The 13,896-nt window shown below is 45.2% G+C and overlaps 1 protein-coding gene and 1 long non-coding RNA gene across 2 annotated transcripts in view; both read right to left on the bottom strand.

Annotated features, from left to right (window-relative positions):
• Positions 1–6,897: 6,897 nt before the first annotated feature.
• On the bottom strand, positions 6,898–12,092 carry LOC135524764 (uncharacterized). The gene is made up of 3 exons (XR_010453016.1): positions 12,076–12,092; positions 8,306–8,471; positions 6,898–7,082 (listed from the first exon to the last, which is right to left on the bottom strand). It is a non-coding gene; the product is annotated as an uncharacterized LOC135524764 (long non-coding RNA).
• Positions 12,093–12,237: 145 nt separating this feature from the next.
• Positions 12,238–13,896, bottom strand: part of LOC135525065 (26S proteasome non-ATPase regulatory subunit 1) — a 52,130-nt gene continuing 50,471 nt past the window's right edge. The window contains exon 23 of the mRNA XM_064952824.1: positions 12,238–12,363. Coding sequence (XP_064808896.1) covers positions 12,238–12,363 — 126 coding nt within the window. The remainder of the gene's footprint in view (positions 12,364–13,896) is intronic.

Below are 13,896 nucleotides of genomic sequence, written 5' to 3'. Positions count from 1 at the left end.
TCCTTTCATGAGCTATGGTCCTCCCACGGACATGTTTAGTCTGTTTCAAAGCATTGTCCTGGGCCACATCACAAAACTCCTACCCTGGTCACATACAGTAACTGCTATTGGCAATGGAAAACATCTGCCGTGTAGGCGTGACTCTGCTATTGAAGATCCTATAGACGCGGAGTCAGCCTGTACCTGTCGAGCTCCAGACTGGTCGTGGTGGTAAAGGCTCAACTGTCCCGTCTGTACCCAGCCACAGGGCCTGGATCCTGGCCTTTTTTCTGGGAAGTCTGTGGTGGACTCCCCTGCAGAGAGGCAGAGTGCCGCTGCTGGAGACGTTTCCCCTCTATAAAAGAGAAATGTGCACAAACGCAAAGAGGCCAAGCTCCATTAATGTCACTAGCCGCAACGTCCAAGGGTCTCGGTACACTGAGACTGCCAGGACTACATCTACCCTGGAGGGGGAGGGGGGTTAGATGATGTCCCTGGAGGGTGGGGGGGTTAGATGTAGTGCCTGGAGGGGGGGGTTAGATGTAGTACCTGGAGGGGGGTTAGATGTAGTGCCTGGGGGGGGTTAGATGTAGTGCCTGGAGGGGGGGGGGGGGGATAGTCCCTGGAGGGGGAGGGGGTTAGATGATGTCCCTGGAGGGTGGGGGGGTTAGATGTAGTGCCTGGGGGGGGGGGGGGGAATAGTCCCTGGAGGGGGATGGGGTAGATGTAGTCCCTGGAGGGGGTAGATGTTGTCCCTGAAGGGGGTAGATGTCCCTGGAGGGGGTAGATGTGGCCCCTGGAGGGGGGGTAGATGTGGCCCCTGGAGGGGGGGGTAGATGTTGTCGCTGGAGTGGGTAGATGTGGTCCCAGGAGGGGGGTGGTAGATGTGGTCACTGGAGGGGGAGGGGGAGTAGATGTGGTCACTGGAGGGGGGGGGTAGATGTGGTCCCCTGGGGGGGGGGTAGTCCCTGGAGGGGGATGGGGTAGATGTAGTCCCTGGAGGAAGTAGATGTTGTCCCTGGAGGGGGTAGATATTGTCCCTGGAGGGATGGGGTAGATGTAGTCCCTGGAGGAAGTAGATGTTGTCCCTGGAGGGGGTAGATGTTGTCCTTGGAGGGTGGGGGGGGGGGGGGGGGTAGATGTGGTCCCTGGAGGGGGGGGGTAGCCCTCATTTTGCCCTCACCCTCTAACTCTCCAGTCCCACAGCTCAATACTAATGGGTAGACCGCTCATGAGTTCACTCTGAAAGAATGGCTTGGGTTTCATACTTTGGAACTACTTGTGCAAAGAATCCAAAACAGTCCTGCCTGTATTTTCTAAATGCTGATGATGAATGGATGGCCAGAATGAATAGGCACAGTGTTACAGGCATTCTTTCACACCGCAAATCCTCCATCCTCCTCCACACATCCAGGGGGGGGGGGGGTAAAAGTGGACGACGTGTCAGGTTCTATACCTTCCCTTCCACCCCTCCTCTTACTTGCTACTTCATTCTGCAGTTGTGCTGTTTATGTCTCTAGCCCTGGTTCCCAGAATGGGCTGGCAATGTAGCCCCTCCCCTTTAGAGGAGACTATACTGGGGGGGGGAGAAGGCTCCCCGGAGGCCTGTCCTCCACACCCGGTGAGCAGCCAGCGGTCGGCCTTTCCAGTGGGACGACCCGTATAGGAAAATGAAGTCCTCACCATCACAGGTCTGGCCTTCAGCTGTTCAGAGGGCCACAGAACGCCCCTCTGCCAGGTGTGGGGAACCAAAGCTGGAGAGAGTGAAGAATGACTAGTCTACCCATACTGACATCCCTCCTTTGGGTCAAGTAGCTTCTACCATTACACCTTTATGGAAGTATATGATTTTATGGCTTCCATACTTCTTTGAGATTTGTTAGGAAGAGTAGCTGCTGCTTTCGCAATAGCTAATGAGAATCATAATAAAATACCCCTAGACTGCCTCATCTTCCACACTGGTCTTGGGTGGTTGTGTGCCAGCCCTCCGAGAGCTGAAACCCAATACGTCTGAGGTTGACAGAAGAGGACATTTGAGGTGTTTAAATCAGAGGTCGCAGAAGCTTTGATGATCTAAAAACTTTGCTGAACAGAACCTAACCACCTGCAAAAGCAACAGGACTCCTGTTATAGAGGGTGACTGGAATCAAACTAAGCCATTCACGTAAAACACGAGAAAGCTAGGTTACGTAAGAGAAGCTCCTCTTGTGATGCAAACTAGACTCATGTCATTGGTACAGTATTTCTCTGCAATTGTACATATTTATTTTTAATATAGCCAAACATGTCTTCCATTCTCCAATGCAATGGATTAAGGAAGAGTTCTGAACTCAGCTGCACTAGTTGATTGTAAGGGGGGGGGGGAAGCTCAATTTAGTATATTTGAAAATAACATTTGTCAAGCACTTCAGAAGAAATTGCGACAGAGGCAAACAAACAAAACCACAGCATATTCATCACATCACGGAGGCATGAAAACAAACCACAGCATATTAATCATATCATCACGACCCAATAGATTGTCTCTCCATATTTTCCTAGATGATGCTCGTCTCAATGCGAGGTCTGACTGATGTACCCTGCCTTTTAGTTCAGAGATACTAGGATTTTGGACATCAGCCTAGATGCACAACATCCCACCCGTTAGATCTCAAGTCTCATTGAGGAGTCAAAACAGTCTGCCCTGTCCAGAGTCCCATGGACCGCCTGCATGTCACTCGCTGGCCTATAAGTCAAGCAAACACGCTGGGGCCTTAACCCTGCCTTCAGCTCCATAGCCACACAATCAATTTAACAACCATCCCCTCCGACAATTCTATTGGCCCATCCTGACCTGGTGGGACTGCTTGTTTGCCTAAACAACATGAGAGCTGTTGAGCTGCAATCATTTCATCGACACTTACTCACCAACGTTTCCAACAGACGGTGACTCCACGGGCGAGATCGCCAAAGGTATGCTCGTTCCTTCTCTCATTCATCAGTATGCTGAAAGGGCACTGGAGGCGCCAGTCTACCGCCTGGCCAGAACTGCTCCCCAGGGTTCACGGCTCGGACTGGCTGGACGCCACATCAGGAGTAGCTTTTCGCCTTGTATGGCGTTGGGCATATTGTCCCCGTTGGGAAATGACGCCGAGGAGTTTCGCGTCTAACACCAACTACATCACAGCTCACCATTTTTAGAACTGATGTTGCGCCAGATATTGATTCATGAAGACAAGTTTGTGTTTTAGAATTGAAGGTTACATGACAGGTTCAGGTCACAGAATAAGGCCATGGTTAGAGTTGGTTACCTATAGAATTATTCCATGCGGCAATACTGGGGTCATAAAGAACCATTGCTGCTGATGATGGAAAGGGTGTGTGTGCCAACATCTCATTGCTCTGTTAAAATGACTTGGTCAGATAAGTGAGTGCCAGGATGGCATGTTGAAGAAGAGAAAAGCGGAAGCAAAATAAACAAAGACAATGTGAACTATTTCAGATTTACAAGGTTCTTCCAGGAATTGAGATTTTCCACTTTTTCCCCCCAGAAATCTACAATATCCCACCCGCATAGAACAGACATACGGGAAGTGAAACATTGGCGGTCATCTCATCTCCTTTGGGAAACAGGGTGGAGAAGGGAGGCTCAGAGTATGACTAAACATTTCCTCGTGTCAGTTGGGGACTACAGGCTGTTACAACTTCCTGTGGCGTGTTTGAGGTTCAGTTGTTCCAGTGTGACGTGTCACCTTTCCAACACAAGGAAGCTCAGATTCAAACTCTCAGACAGCTCTGCAAGCGTTGTACCAAAATAAGTTTGTTACTCACCAAATATGGAGTTTCACTGAGCAACTATTTTCATTTACTCCCTGTATGTACTTCCAAAAAAAAAAAATCTAAATAAAAATGTAGAAGCAACTGAAAAAAAATGTCTCTTCAGCACCTCCAACGTATTGAGCTGTTGTCATTGGAGGTGCTGAATAGACATTTTTTAGGTTGCTTGTAAAAACAAATATTTAGATTTTTTTTGTAAGTACATACCGGCCGTAACGGGAGTAAATGAAAGATAGCTACTTAGCGAAACTCCATATGTGGTCAGTAATTAATATATTTTGACATAACGCTTGCAGAGCAGTCTAATGAGAGTTTGAATCTGAACTTCCTGGGTGTGAAAGAGGAGGCGCATCTCTAACACACAGATACTGGAGCTTGGTTGGGTACAATGCATTCGGAAAGCATTGTTTATTTTTTCACCTTTATTTAATCAGGTCGGCCAGTTGAGAACAAGTTCTCATTTACAACCGCGACCTGGACTATTCAGGCCCCTTGACTTTTTACACATTTTGTTCTGTTACAGCCTTATTCTAAAATGGATTAAATAAATCCTCAATCTACACACAATACCCCAAAATAACAAAGTGAAAATGTTTTTAGAAATAAAAAAAAACACAAAATACCTTATTTACATAAGTATTCAGACCCTTTGCGCTGAGACTCAAAATTGAGCTCAAGTGCATCTTGTTACCATTGATCATCCTTGAGATGTTTCTACAACTTGGAGTCCACCTGTCGTAAATTCAATTGATTGGAGATGATTTGGAAAGGTACACACCTGTCTATATAAGGTCCCACAGTTGACAGGTCATGTCGGAGCAATAACCAAGACAATGAGATCGGAGGAATTGTCAGTAGAGCTCCGAGACAGGATTGTGTCGAGGCACAGATCTGGGGAAGGGTATCAGGGGAGATGGGCCTTGGTCAAGGAGGTGACCAAGAACCCAATGGTCACTCTGACAGAGCTCCAGAGTTCCTCTCTGGAAGGTTCTCCCATCTCCACAAAGACAAATATCTCTGCAGTACTCCACCAATCAGGCCTTTATGGTAGAGTGGCCAGACGGAAGCCACTCCTCAGTAAAATGGCACGACAGCCAGCCCAGAGTTTGACAAAAGGCACCTAAAGGACTCAGACCATGAGAAACAAGATTCTTCTGTCTGATAAAACCAAGATTGAACTCTTTGGCCTGAATGCCAAGCATCACATCTGGAGGAAACCTAGCACCATCCCTATGTTGAAGCATGGTGGTGGCAGCATCTTGCTGTGGGGATGTTTTTCAGCGACAGGGACTGGGAGACTAGTCAGGATCGACGGAAAGATGAACAAAGCAAAGTACAGAGATCCTCGATGAAAACATGACAACCTGCTCCAGAGCAGTCAGGACCTCAGACTGGGGCATAGGTTCACCTTCCAACAGGACAATGACCCTAAGCACACAGCCAAGACAACGCAGGAGTGGCTGAGGGACAAGTCTCAATGTCTTTGAGTGGCCAAGCCAGAGCACAGACTTGAACCTGTTTGAACATCTTTGAAGAGACCTGAAAATAGCTGTGAGGCAAAAAAGTACTGAGTAACAGGTCTGAATACTTACGTAAATGTGATTAAATAAATAAAAAAAATGTAAATACATTTGATAACATTTCTAACAACCTGTTTTTGCTTTCTCATTATGGAGTATTGTTAGTAGATTGATAAGGGAAAAAAATGTTTTAATCAATTTTAGAATAAGGCTGTAACGTAATAAAATGTGTTAAAACTGAAGGGGTCTGAATACGTTCCGAAGGCAATGTACATTAACATTTTCTGCATGCACTCAATGATACAGTAGCTGGTTCATATAACAATGTCTAAATTTGATTAGGAGCATTGAAATGCTCCCCTGACAAGCAGGAAGATGGAGTGACACTTTTGTTTATTTCCCCCCCCCCCCATTGTAGGGGCATCACGTAGGGGGGGGGAAAGAAGCTTGTTATCAGGTGCACAGTAGACTTAACCAACCAGGGCTGTATTTCTTTAACCTTGTTTAACACATTGTGGTGATAGAGCATAGCTGCATGGGTTCGTGTTACTAAATAGCTGAGGTAGAAAGGACTATAGTGAGGAGGAATAACCATTGATTGTTTTCAAATCAGTGAAGCACACTTCTCTCTCTCCCAAAATAGCAAAAATAGGTCAATCGTTTGAAGCGACATAAAATGAAGTTAGTTAATTGTTTTCCGACATGCAGCACATTCGATGGTGGCTTCACGTCGCCCCACTTGCTTTGTTAATTCTTGCCCAGCAGCATTTCATGTAAACCCATCTTTTCCCCCGATGGTAATGGAATAGAGAGGGCACATATTAAAACACTAATTACCTTAAAGTATTAATTTAATTTATTTTTTTTTTAATTTTACCTTTATTTAACCAGGCAAGTCAGTTAAGAAAAAATTCTTATTTTCAATGACGGCCTAGGAACAGTGGGTTAACTGCCCGTTCAGGGACAGAACGACAGATTTGTACCTTGTCAGCTAGGGGGTTTGAACTCGCAACCTTCCGGTTACTAGCCCAACGCTCTAGCCACTAGGCTACCCTGCCGCAAAGAACATTTGCTTCTAATGTTACATTTTCAAACGTTAGCTCCGTAACCCCAACTGGCATTACACCGGCTTTCATAAACAACCGAACCCAACTTGGGAAACTAACACCCCGTGTCACTTAAACACCCCGTGTCACTTAAACTCAATGTGGAACATCCTCATCTAGTTCTCCGTTAACGGTGCGCACTTCGCAGCCAAGGACTAAAACGTCCGTTGAGATGTCTACATTTATCTTTTATTTATTTGTTTAAATCTGACATGTATGTCTAAGAGTGTATTGCCCTTGTGCATTCAATGTGAGTGTGTGTTCAAGCCCTGGGTATGGTAAGGAGACTTCAGCAGTGTGACGGGGAGACCGCTCACTGTGTTTTGTGTAAACTAGACTGGGCAGAATAATAGCAGGCTGGTGGCCAGGCTGTGATGAAACACTGGAGAGAATGTAAACCATCCTAAACGTGTATGATTAGGGGGATTACACTATGTACACACAGCACATGCAGGAAAAAAAATAAGCACACATGCTCCACTTTTTCATTTTATTGTACTGACAGAAAATAATACCATTTAACAAGAGAATGTCAAACATTCCCTGTCTGACAAAGGGGGCCATGACAGGGAAGGAGCATGTAAAATAAGTAAGGGGGAGTAGACAAAGAGGTGCATGCTGGGATGTGAAGTTTCTTCCTGTAGAAGCCTGGTAAGGTCACCTGTGGAAGCAAAAGGACAGAGCGGTTAGGATACCAGCTGACCAGGCTCTGTGTTTGATCACAAAATACCCATAATTCAATTCAACTGTTTTTTTACAGGAATGTTTTGTTTATTGGGCATATCTATATTCAAATCTTTATTAAAATGACAATGAACTTTTAAATTATCAATTTAAAAACTGTGCAGCGAAAAATCTTACTTTTAAAAGTTAATATTCTGTTAACTCGTACCCAAATAATGTTGACGACTCGTCATATACTCGTGTGACCAAAGCATCAATTGTAGAAAAATAAACACTTCAAAAAAATACTAAAACTTCTGTCAGATAATTTAAAAAATGCCTGTCATTTCCTCAGAGGAGGATGAGCTGGCCAATCAGCAGTCTACTCACATTAATATTTTCAATTACAGGTATATTACGCCCAATACATTCCTATATAGAAAAGCTGCTTTTTAACATAATCAATTACCATTTTTTTTGGAAGGAAAATTATTTCAACTAGAACTCTGGAAACATTGGACAGTTGAAGAGATTTCTTTTAAAATATTGACCACAGTGGTGTGTTTTTGAAATCATCGTACTCGCAGAGCAGGAGCATTTCTGTTCCCAAAGGGCATGGCAATATCTAAACTTCAATCTTGTTTAACATACATACTGTATGTACAACCCTGGGAGATAAAATGAGGACCAAGACAAACATAACATTGTTTTGTCATTTTTGGCCATCAGCACAATCTAGCTCGGCTCTCTATGCCGTGCAATTACAGATGGAGGGGGGTTTGCCCTCGGGGGTGTGTGGTTTGGCAACGGCAGCACGGTTTACATTCCATAGGCACTGATGAACGCGAGCCAGGTTAGGCATGGGAACAAGAACCCAAAGACCGGCACACTGTACCATTACCTCTCTCTGAACCATCAAAGTGACATAGCTACTCTGAGACGGTTGCCTGTATAATTACAAGGCGATGCTGAATATTCAGGTAGCTTGATCCTGAAAGTTTGAGTTCTCGCACAAAAGCGGGAGGAAATGGTCGCTATATATTTACCCCGTGGCTGGGGATACAACGTGTTCAGCACTATCTACAGCATTTGCTGAAACAAAACTTGTTTCTAAGCAAAAACCCCACTTTCAGAGTGAACCCATTCAATTTTTTTTAAATCTGCAAACCATCAATTGTTGCCAGATCCATCATGTGGTAAACACTGGTGCAGGACACATACCTTTTTGCTTGGACAGCGTTCATTCGTCAACGTACTCGAAGGACTCGGGGGCCTCGGGCTCCTGTTCCTCCTCCTCGATCTTGGGGCCGTGGGCAGAGACAGGCTCCACCAGCTCCTCCTCTTCCTCGCTGGTGTCCTTCATGATGATAATGCCGCCGGTGTGCAGCTGGAGACAGATGAGGGACACGGACATGAGGGACACGGACATGAGGGACTAAGCTGTTCGACCAATGTTGGGTGTCTTTAAAAAAAAAAGTTTTTTAATTTTCTGGGGGTGGTGCGGGTGTCGTATTACACAACACCTCGTCTACCTCCCCAAATGAGTTGGTTGTCTCGTCATACTCTGAGCACATTGCCCTTGTAGTGGTTGTACAGTACATCATGCAGCTTGGTTATCAGTGTAAATCATTTGGAGGCATGGTCAGGTCCAGACTAAAGCATCAGGTATGGTGAGCACTGCCCAGACTAGATTTTTCCTCCTACATTATCTCTGGGCAGCTCAGTAACACCAATTTACACACAGACTACACTACAAGACCTTTGGAACAGTTGCTGTGTGCTCGGATTGCCTTCTACGGAATAGGTGAAATGGAATCATCACAATATAGAAGGGGGGGTGGGAGGCATACCCTGGCCCCACAACAAGGATTCACTTCGTGTTAAAACACTGCCTTCAAAAAAATACAAATAATAATAGTTTTAGAATACAGACAAGAGCAAAAACACTTAAGTGTCATATGATATGACCCATGATGCATTGCTCTCAGCTCGATGCGTGTTGATTTGACATGTAACCAAACGATAGTCCTCTTTATAGGAGTGGGATTAGGATAAGAGTGTGGGTGACTGCATATCTCATGTTATTTACTGTGGAAAGTTGTCAACATTTTGCACAGGGCCAGAGTGGTTTATTCTCAGGCAACTGTAAGACACCGTGGATATAACCGGGGCTTGGTTGGAAAGACGAAAAAAAAGGATGCTGATGACAACTACAACGCTGGATCCAAAAGCTTAAAAAAAAAAACGAACCGAAAATCTTTATTTTTGACCTAATTTAAATGGCATTGCAGTTATCACAAAACTACCACCAACCGGTCTGGATCATCATCAAGGCTAAAATAAATAAAACATGCGTAATGCAACAATTCTGTCAATAGAAGGATAAACATCTTTCAAATAATTTGCCACGGATACAGTACATTCGGGAAGTATTCAGACCCCTTGACTTTCTCCACATTTCATTACAGCCTCATTCAAAAATGGATTAATTAAAATCCTCACTACACACAATAGCCCATAATGACAAAGCAGAAACTGGATTTTCAAAATGTTTGCACATTCATTATTTACAGAAGTATTCAGACCCCTTGCCATGAGACTCGAACTTGAGCTCAGGTGCATCCTGTTTCCATTGATCATCCTTGAGATGTTTCTACAACTTGATTGGAGTCCATCTGTGGTAAATTCAATTGATTGGACATGATTTGGAAAGGTACACACCAGTCTATATAAGATCCCACGGTTGACAGTGCATGTCAGAGCATAAACAAAGCCATGAGGTGGAAGGAATTGACCGTAGCGCTCCGAGACGGGATGTGTCGAGGAACAGATCTGGGGAAGGCTACCAAAAACTATTCTGCAGTATTGAAAGTCCACAAGAACATGATGGTCTCCATCCTTCTTAAATGGAAGAAGTTTATAACCACCAATACTCTTCCTAGAGCTGGCTGCCCAGCCAAAATGAGCAATAGTTCCTCTGTGGAGATGGGAGAACCTTCCAGAAGGACAACCATCTCTACAGCACTCCACCAAATCAGGCCTTCATGGTAGTAGAGTGGGCAGACGGAGGCCACTCATCAGTAAAAAGGCACATGACAGCCCGCTTGGAGTTTGCCAAAAGGGACCTAAAGGAATCTCAGACCATGAGAAACAAGATTCTCTGGTCTGATGAAACCAAGATTGAACTCTTTGGCCTGCATGTTAAGTGTCACATCTGGAGGAAATCTAGCACCATCCCTATGTTGAAGCATGGTGGTGGCAGCATCTTGCAGTGGGGATGTTTTTCAGTGGCAGGGACTGGGAGATTCAGGAACGAGGGAAAAATGAACAAAGTACAGAGAGATCCTTGATGAAGTCCTGAGCGCTCTGGAACAGGTTCTCAGACTGGGACGACGGTTCACCTTCCAACAGAACAACGACACGGAGCACACAGCCAAGACAACACAGGAGTGACTTTGGGACAAGTCTCTGAATGTCCATGAGTGGCCCAGCCAGAGCCCGGACTTGAACCCATTCGAACATCTCTGGAGAGACCTGAAAATAGCTGTGCAGCGATGCTCCCCATCCAACCAGACAGAGCTTGAGAGGATCTTGAGAGTGGAATGGGGGAAAAAAACTCTCCAAATACAGGTGTACCAAGCTTGTAGCATCATACCCAAGAAGACTCGAGGCTGTAATCGCTGCCAAAGGTGCTTCAATACTTATGTAATTTCCGTTTTGTCTTTTTTAAACATTTGCAAACAGTTTTTGCAGTGATGTCCTTGTGCACTATCGACTCCTGTGGCGGCCCGGGTGCAGTGCACGCTGACACGGTCGCCGGGTGTACGGTGTTTCCTCCGACCCATTGTTGCTGCTGGCTTCCGGGTTAAGTGGGCTTCGTGTCAAGAAGCAGTGCGGCTTGGCTGGGTTGTGTTTCGGAGGATGCGCTGCTCTCGAGCTTCGCCTCTCCCGAATCCGTACGGGAGTTGCAGCGATGAGACAAGACTACCAACCAACCAATTGGAAGAATTTAAAAAAGAAAGAAATTATTGTAGTTTTGCGGCCATTGTCAATGGTAGAGTATGTTGGCTTCACTGCCCTGATGGCATGACTAGAACCAGACGACAAGATGACATGTCGAAAAACCGTGATGGCCCGGATGAAAAATTGTATAATGATCGCTATGCAAGTATAAAGCGCGAGTTCTCAAACAACAGATGGTCGAATGTCTATGAACACGTCGCCATACATACTGCAACGAGCCATCACATTGATGGGAAATGAAGTCCAATGTACTACTGATAACCGCGCACATGGAGAGGAACACAGCAGAGAATCTGAAATGGCATAAACTACCATCGCTGCTGAGTGGGTAGGGACAGCAGTAGATTGAACTGCTCTGTCTACTCGGTAGCCAGGACGGACTGCAGTAGATTGAACTGCTTTGTAAACTAGGTAGCCAGGACTGCGGTAGATTGAACTGCTCTGTCTACTCGGTAGCCAGGACGGACTGCGGTAGATTGAACTGCTCTGTCTGGTGGGTAGCCAGGACGGACTGCAGTAGATTGAACTGCTTTGTAAACTAGGTAGCCAGGACTGCGGTAGATTGAACTGCTCTGTCTACTCGGTAGCCAGGACTGCAGTAGATTGAACTGCTCTGTCTACTCGGTAGCCAGGACAGCAGTAGATTGAACTGCTCTGTCTACTCGGTAGCCAGGACTGCAGTAGATTGAACTGCTCTGTCTGGTGGGTAGCCAGGACTGCGGTAGATTGAACTGCTCTGTCTACTCGGTAGCCAGGACAGCAGTAGATTGAACTGCACTGCCCCCTAGCGGTCATAAGCAGGACCATATCTGAATTGTGAATTCACGCCATTTTATGATTTTTAAAAACCCCATTAATATATATATATATATATATATATATATATATATATATGTGTGTGTCACATCTCTACCAGAAACGCACTTAAAAAAGTCACGTGTTCACAGACTCACACCAACCGTACGTACCGGTTTGAAGGGCTGGTTGAACTGCTCTGTCACGTCTCGGGCATGTTGAGCACTTTGAGCTGGGCGGGCATCAAATAAATAAATAAATATCTCTACCAGAAACGCTGGGTTCTCCATCAGCTGGAAGTTGGGCTCGGGCATGTTGAGCACTTTGAGCTTTCATCACTCTGGGTTCTCCATCAGCTGGAAGTTGGGCTCGGGTTCTTTCTTCTTCTCTTTCTCCTTCTCTTTCTCCTTCTCTTTCTCTTTCTCCTCATCTTTCTTTTCCTTCTCAGCCTCCTGTACCTCCTGAGAATCCAACAAATACAATGTTAAGCGTTTTCCCTCCCTTTTCCTGATGAAAACCCACGACACGGTGAGTCCGCAATGCATTGGATGATAAAAAAGACCATGGCAGTAAGGGTCACCTCGGAATAAAGTACCTCTTCATTTCCTGACACCACCACTCTGGAAGATGTGTTAATCTGGAGATGGGTGACACACTCCTTATTGGTTGTCTGGAAGAAGTGTTAATCCTTATTGGTTGTCTTGCACTTGGTGGCCAGTGATTTGTCAGGCTCTCCCTGCCTCCTATCTGTCCCTCTCCCTGCTGCTACCACAAGGCCCTGCACCATCTGACGCTAGGCTGAAAACTGGACCATAGGTGTGCAATGACTTGTATCAGCAGTCCTGTTTGTCTACGTGTGTGTGTCAACTAAAAACAACACTTCCAAACAGTGTTTGTGTGAGAGAATAAAACAAAATCTCCACTGTCCAATGCCTTTTGGTTAAAACAAACAAACTGATATAACTGAGGGTTAAAATACTCCCTCCTTCTCGTTAACCTCGATGACACCAAGTCCAATCAATCAAACTGAGCGGATCCAACTTTGCCTGAGATCGCAGAGCCATCCCTCAACGAGGACGTGAAATCTAGCATGGTGGACGCCATCAAACATAGCGATTCCGCCCAGCAGTCAACATCCCACTGAAAGCAATACTGGCACTGGGTTGACAGAGGCTGTCAGTAATGGTATGTATTCCAGCCGTGTGCTTCATGGATAACTTGGTCACATCAGTGGAGGGGGGGGGGGGCTGAGGGACCTTGCCAGGGCTGGCAGATAGCTGCTCCTTAAAGGGATACTTCACTCATTTCCTGAGAACTGATATTTTAAAAAAGGCCTAGTTCACTCACATTTCCTAAGAACTGCTACGTTAACCCATAAGAGTCTAAGCCCTGGGGGGGCGGCAGAATTCGATTCCTGATTTGAAATTCTAAGACCCCTTGAAGTATAACGTATAACGTTTTTTTTGTTTTGTTATTTGAATAAAAATATATTTTAGTCCTTTTAGCCGATACAAACACATGGAATAACAGATTCTCTACATGGAACAAAATATAGTTCTCTTCTCTCCCCCCCCAAAAAAATCTAAATGATGTTTGTTCTGAAGTGTCTGTTTTAAACATTTCCTTTTGTTTTATTTTACGTGTTTTCATGTGGTCATATTACTTTCTAGGCCAAACCGTTCGGACAATACTGACGTTTTCGTGAGAAGACTGATTTTCGGGATGTCTCGTGGTCTGACAACGTCGCTGTAGCTCGGCTACCTTCCACCTCAGAAGGCCGGCATTGGCGGATACGGTGGCCTTAACGCGATTCTCATGCAAAGTCTAGTTTAAACTGATGGATTGATGGGCATTTTTTATTTATTATTACGCGAATTAGATTTCAGCGAGAGAGTTCACTCAAGATTTCCTGAGAAAATTTTTCTCTCTGCATGGTTGGTTAAGGGCTTGTAAGTAAGAATTTCACTGTAAAAGGTTGTTTTATTTGGCGCATG

The sequence above is a fragment of the Oncorhynchus masou genome, chromosome 31, assembly GCF_036934945.1.
Source record: "Oncorhynchus masou masou isolate Uvic2021 chromosome 31, UVic_Omas_1.1, whole genome shotgun sequence".
NCBI classification, from domain to species: domain Eukaryota; kingdom Metazoa; phylum Chordata; class Actinopteri; order Salmoniformes; family Salmonidae; genus Oncorhynchus; species Oncorhynchus masou.
Note: the sequence above shows the minus strand (reverse complement) of the source record. Positions and strands in the feature narration are given on the sequence as shown.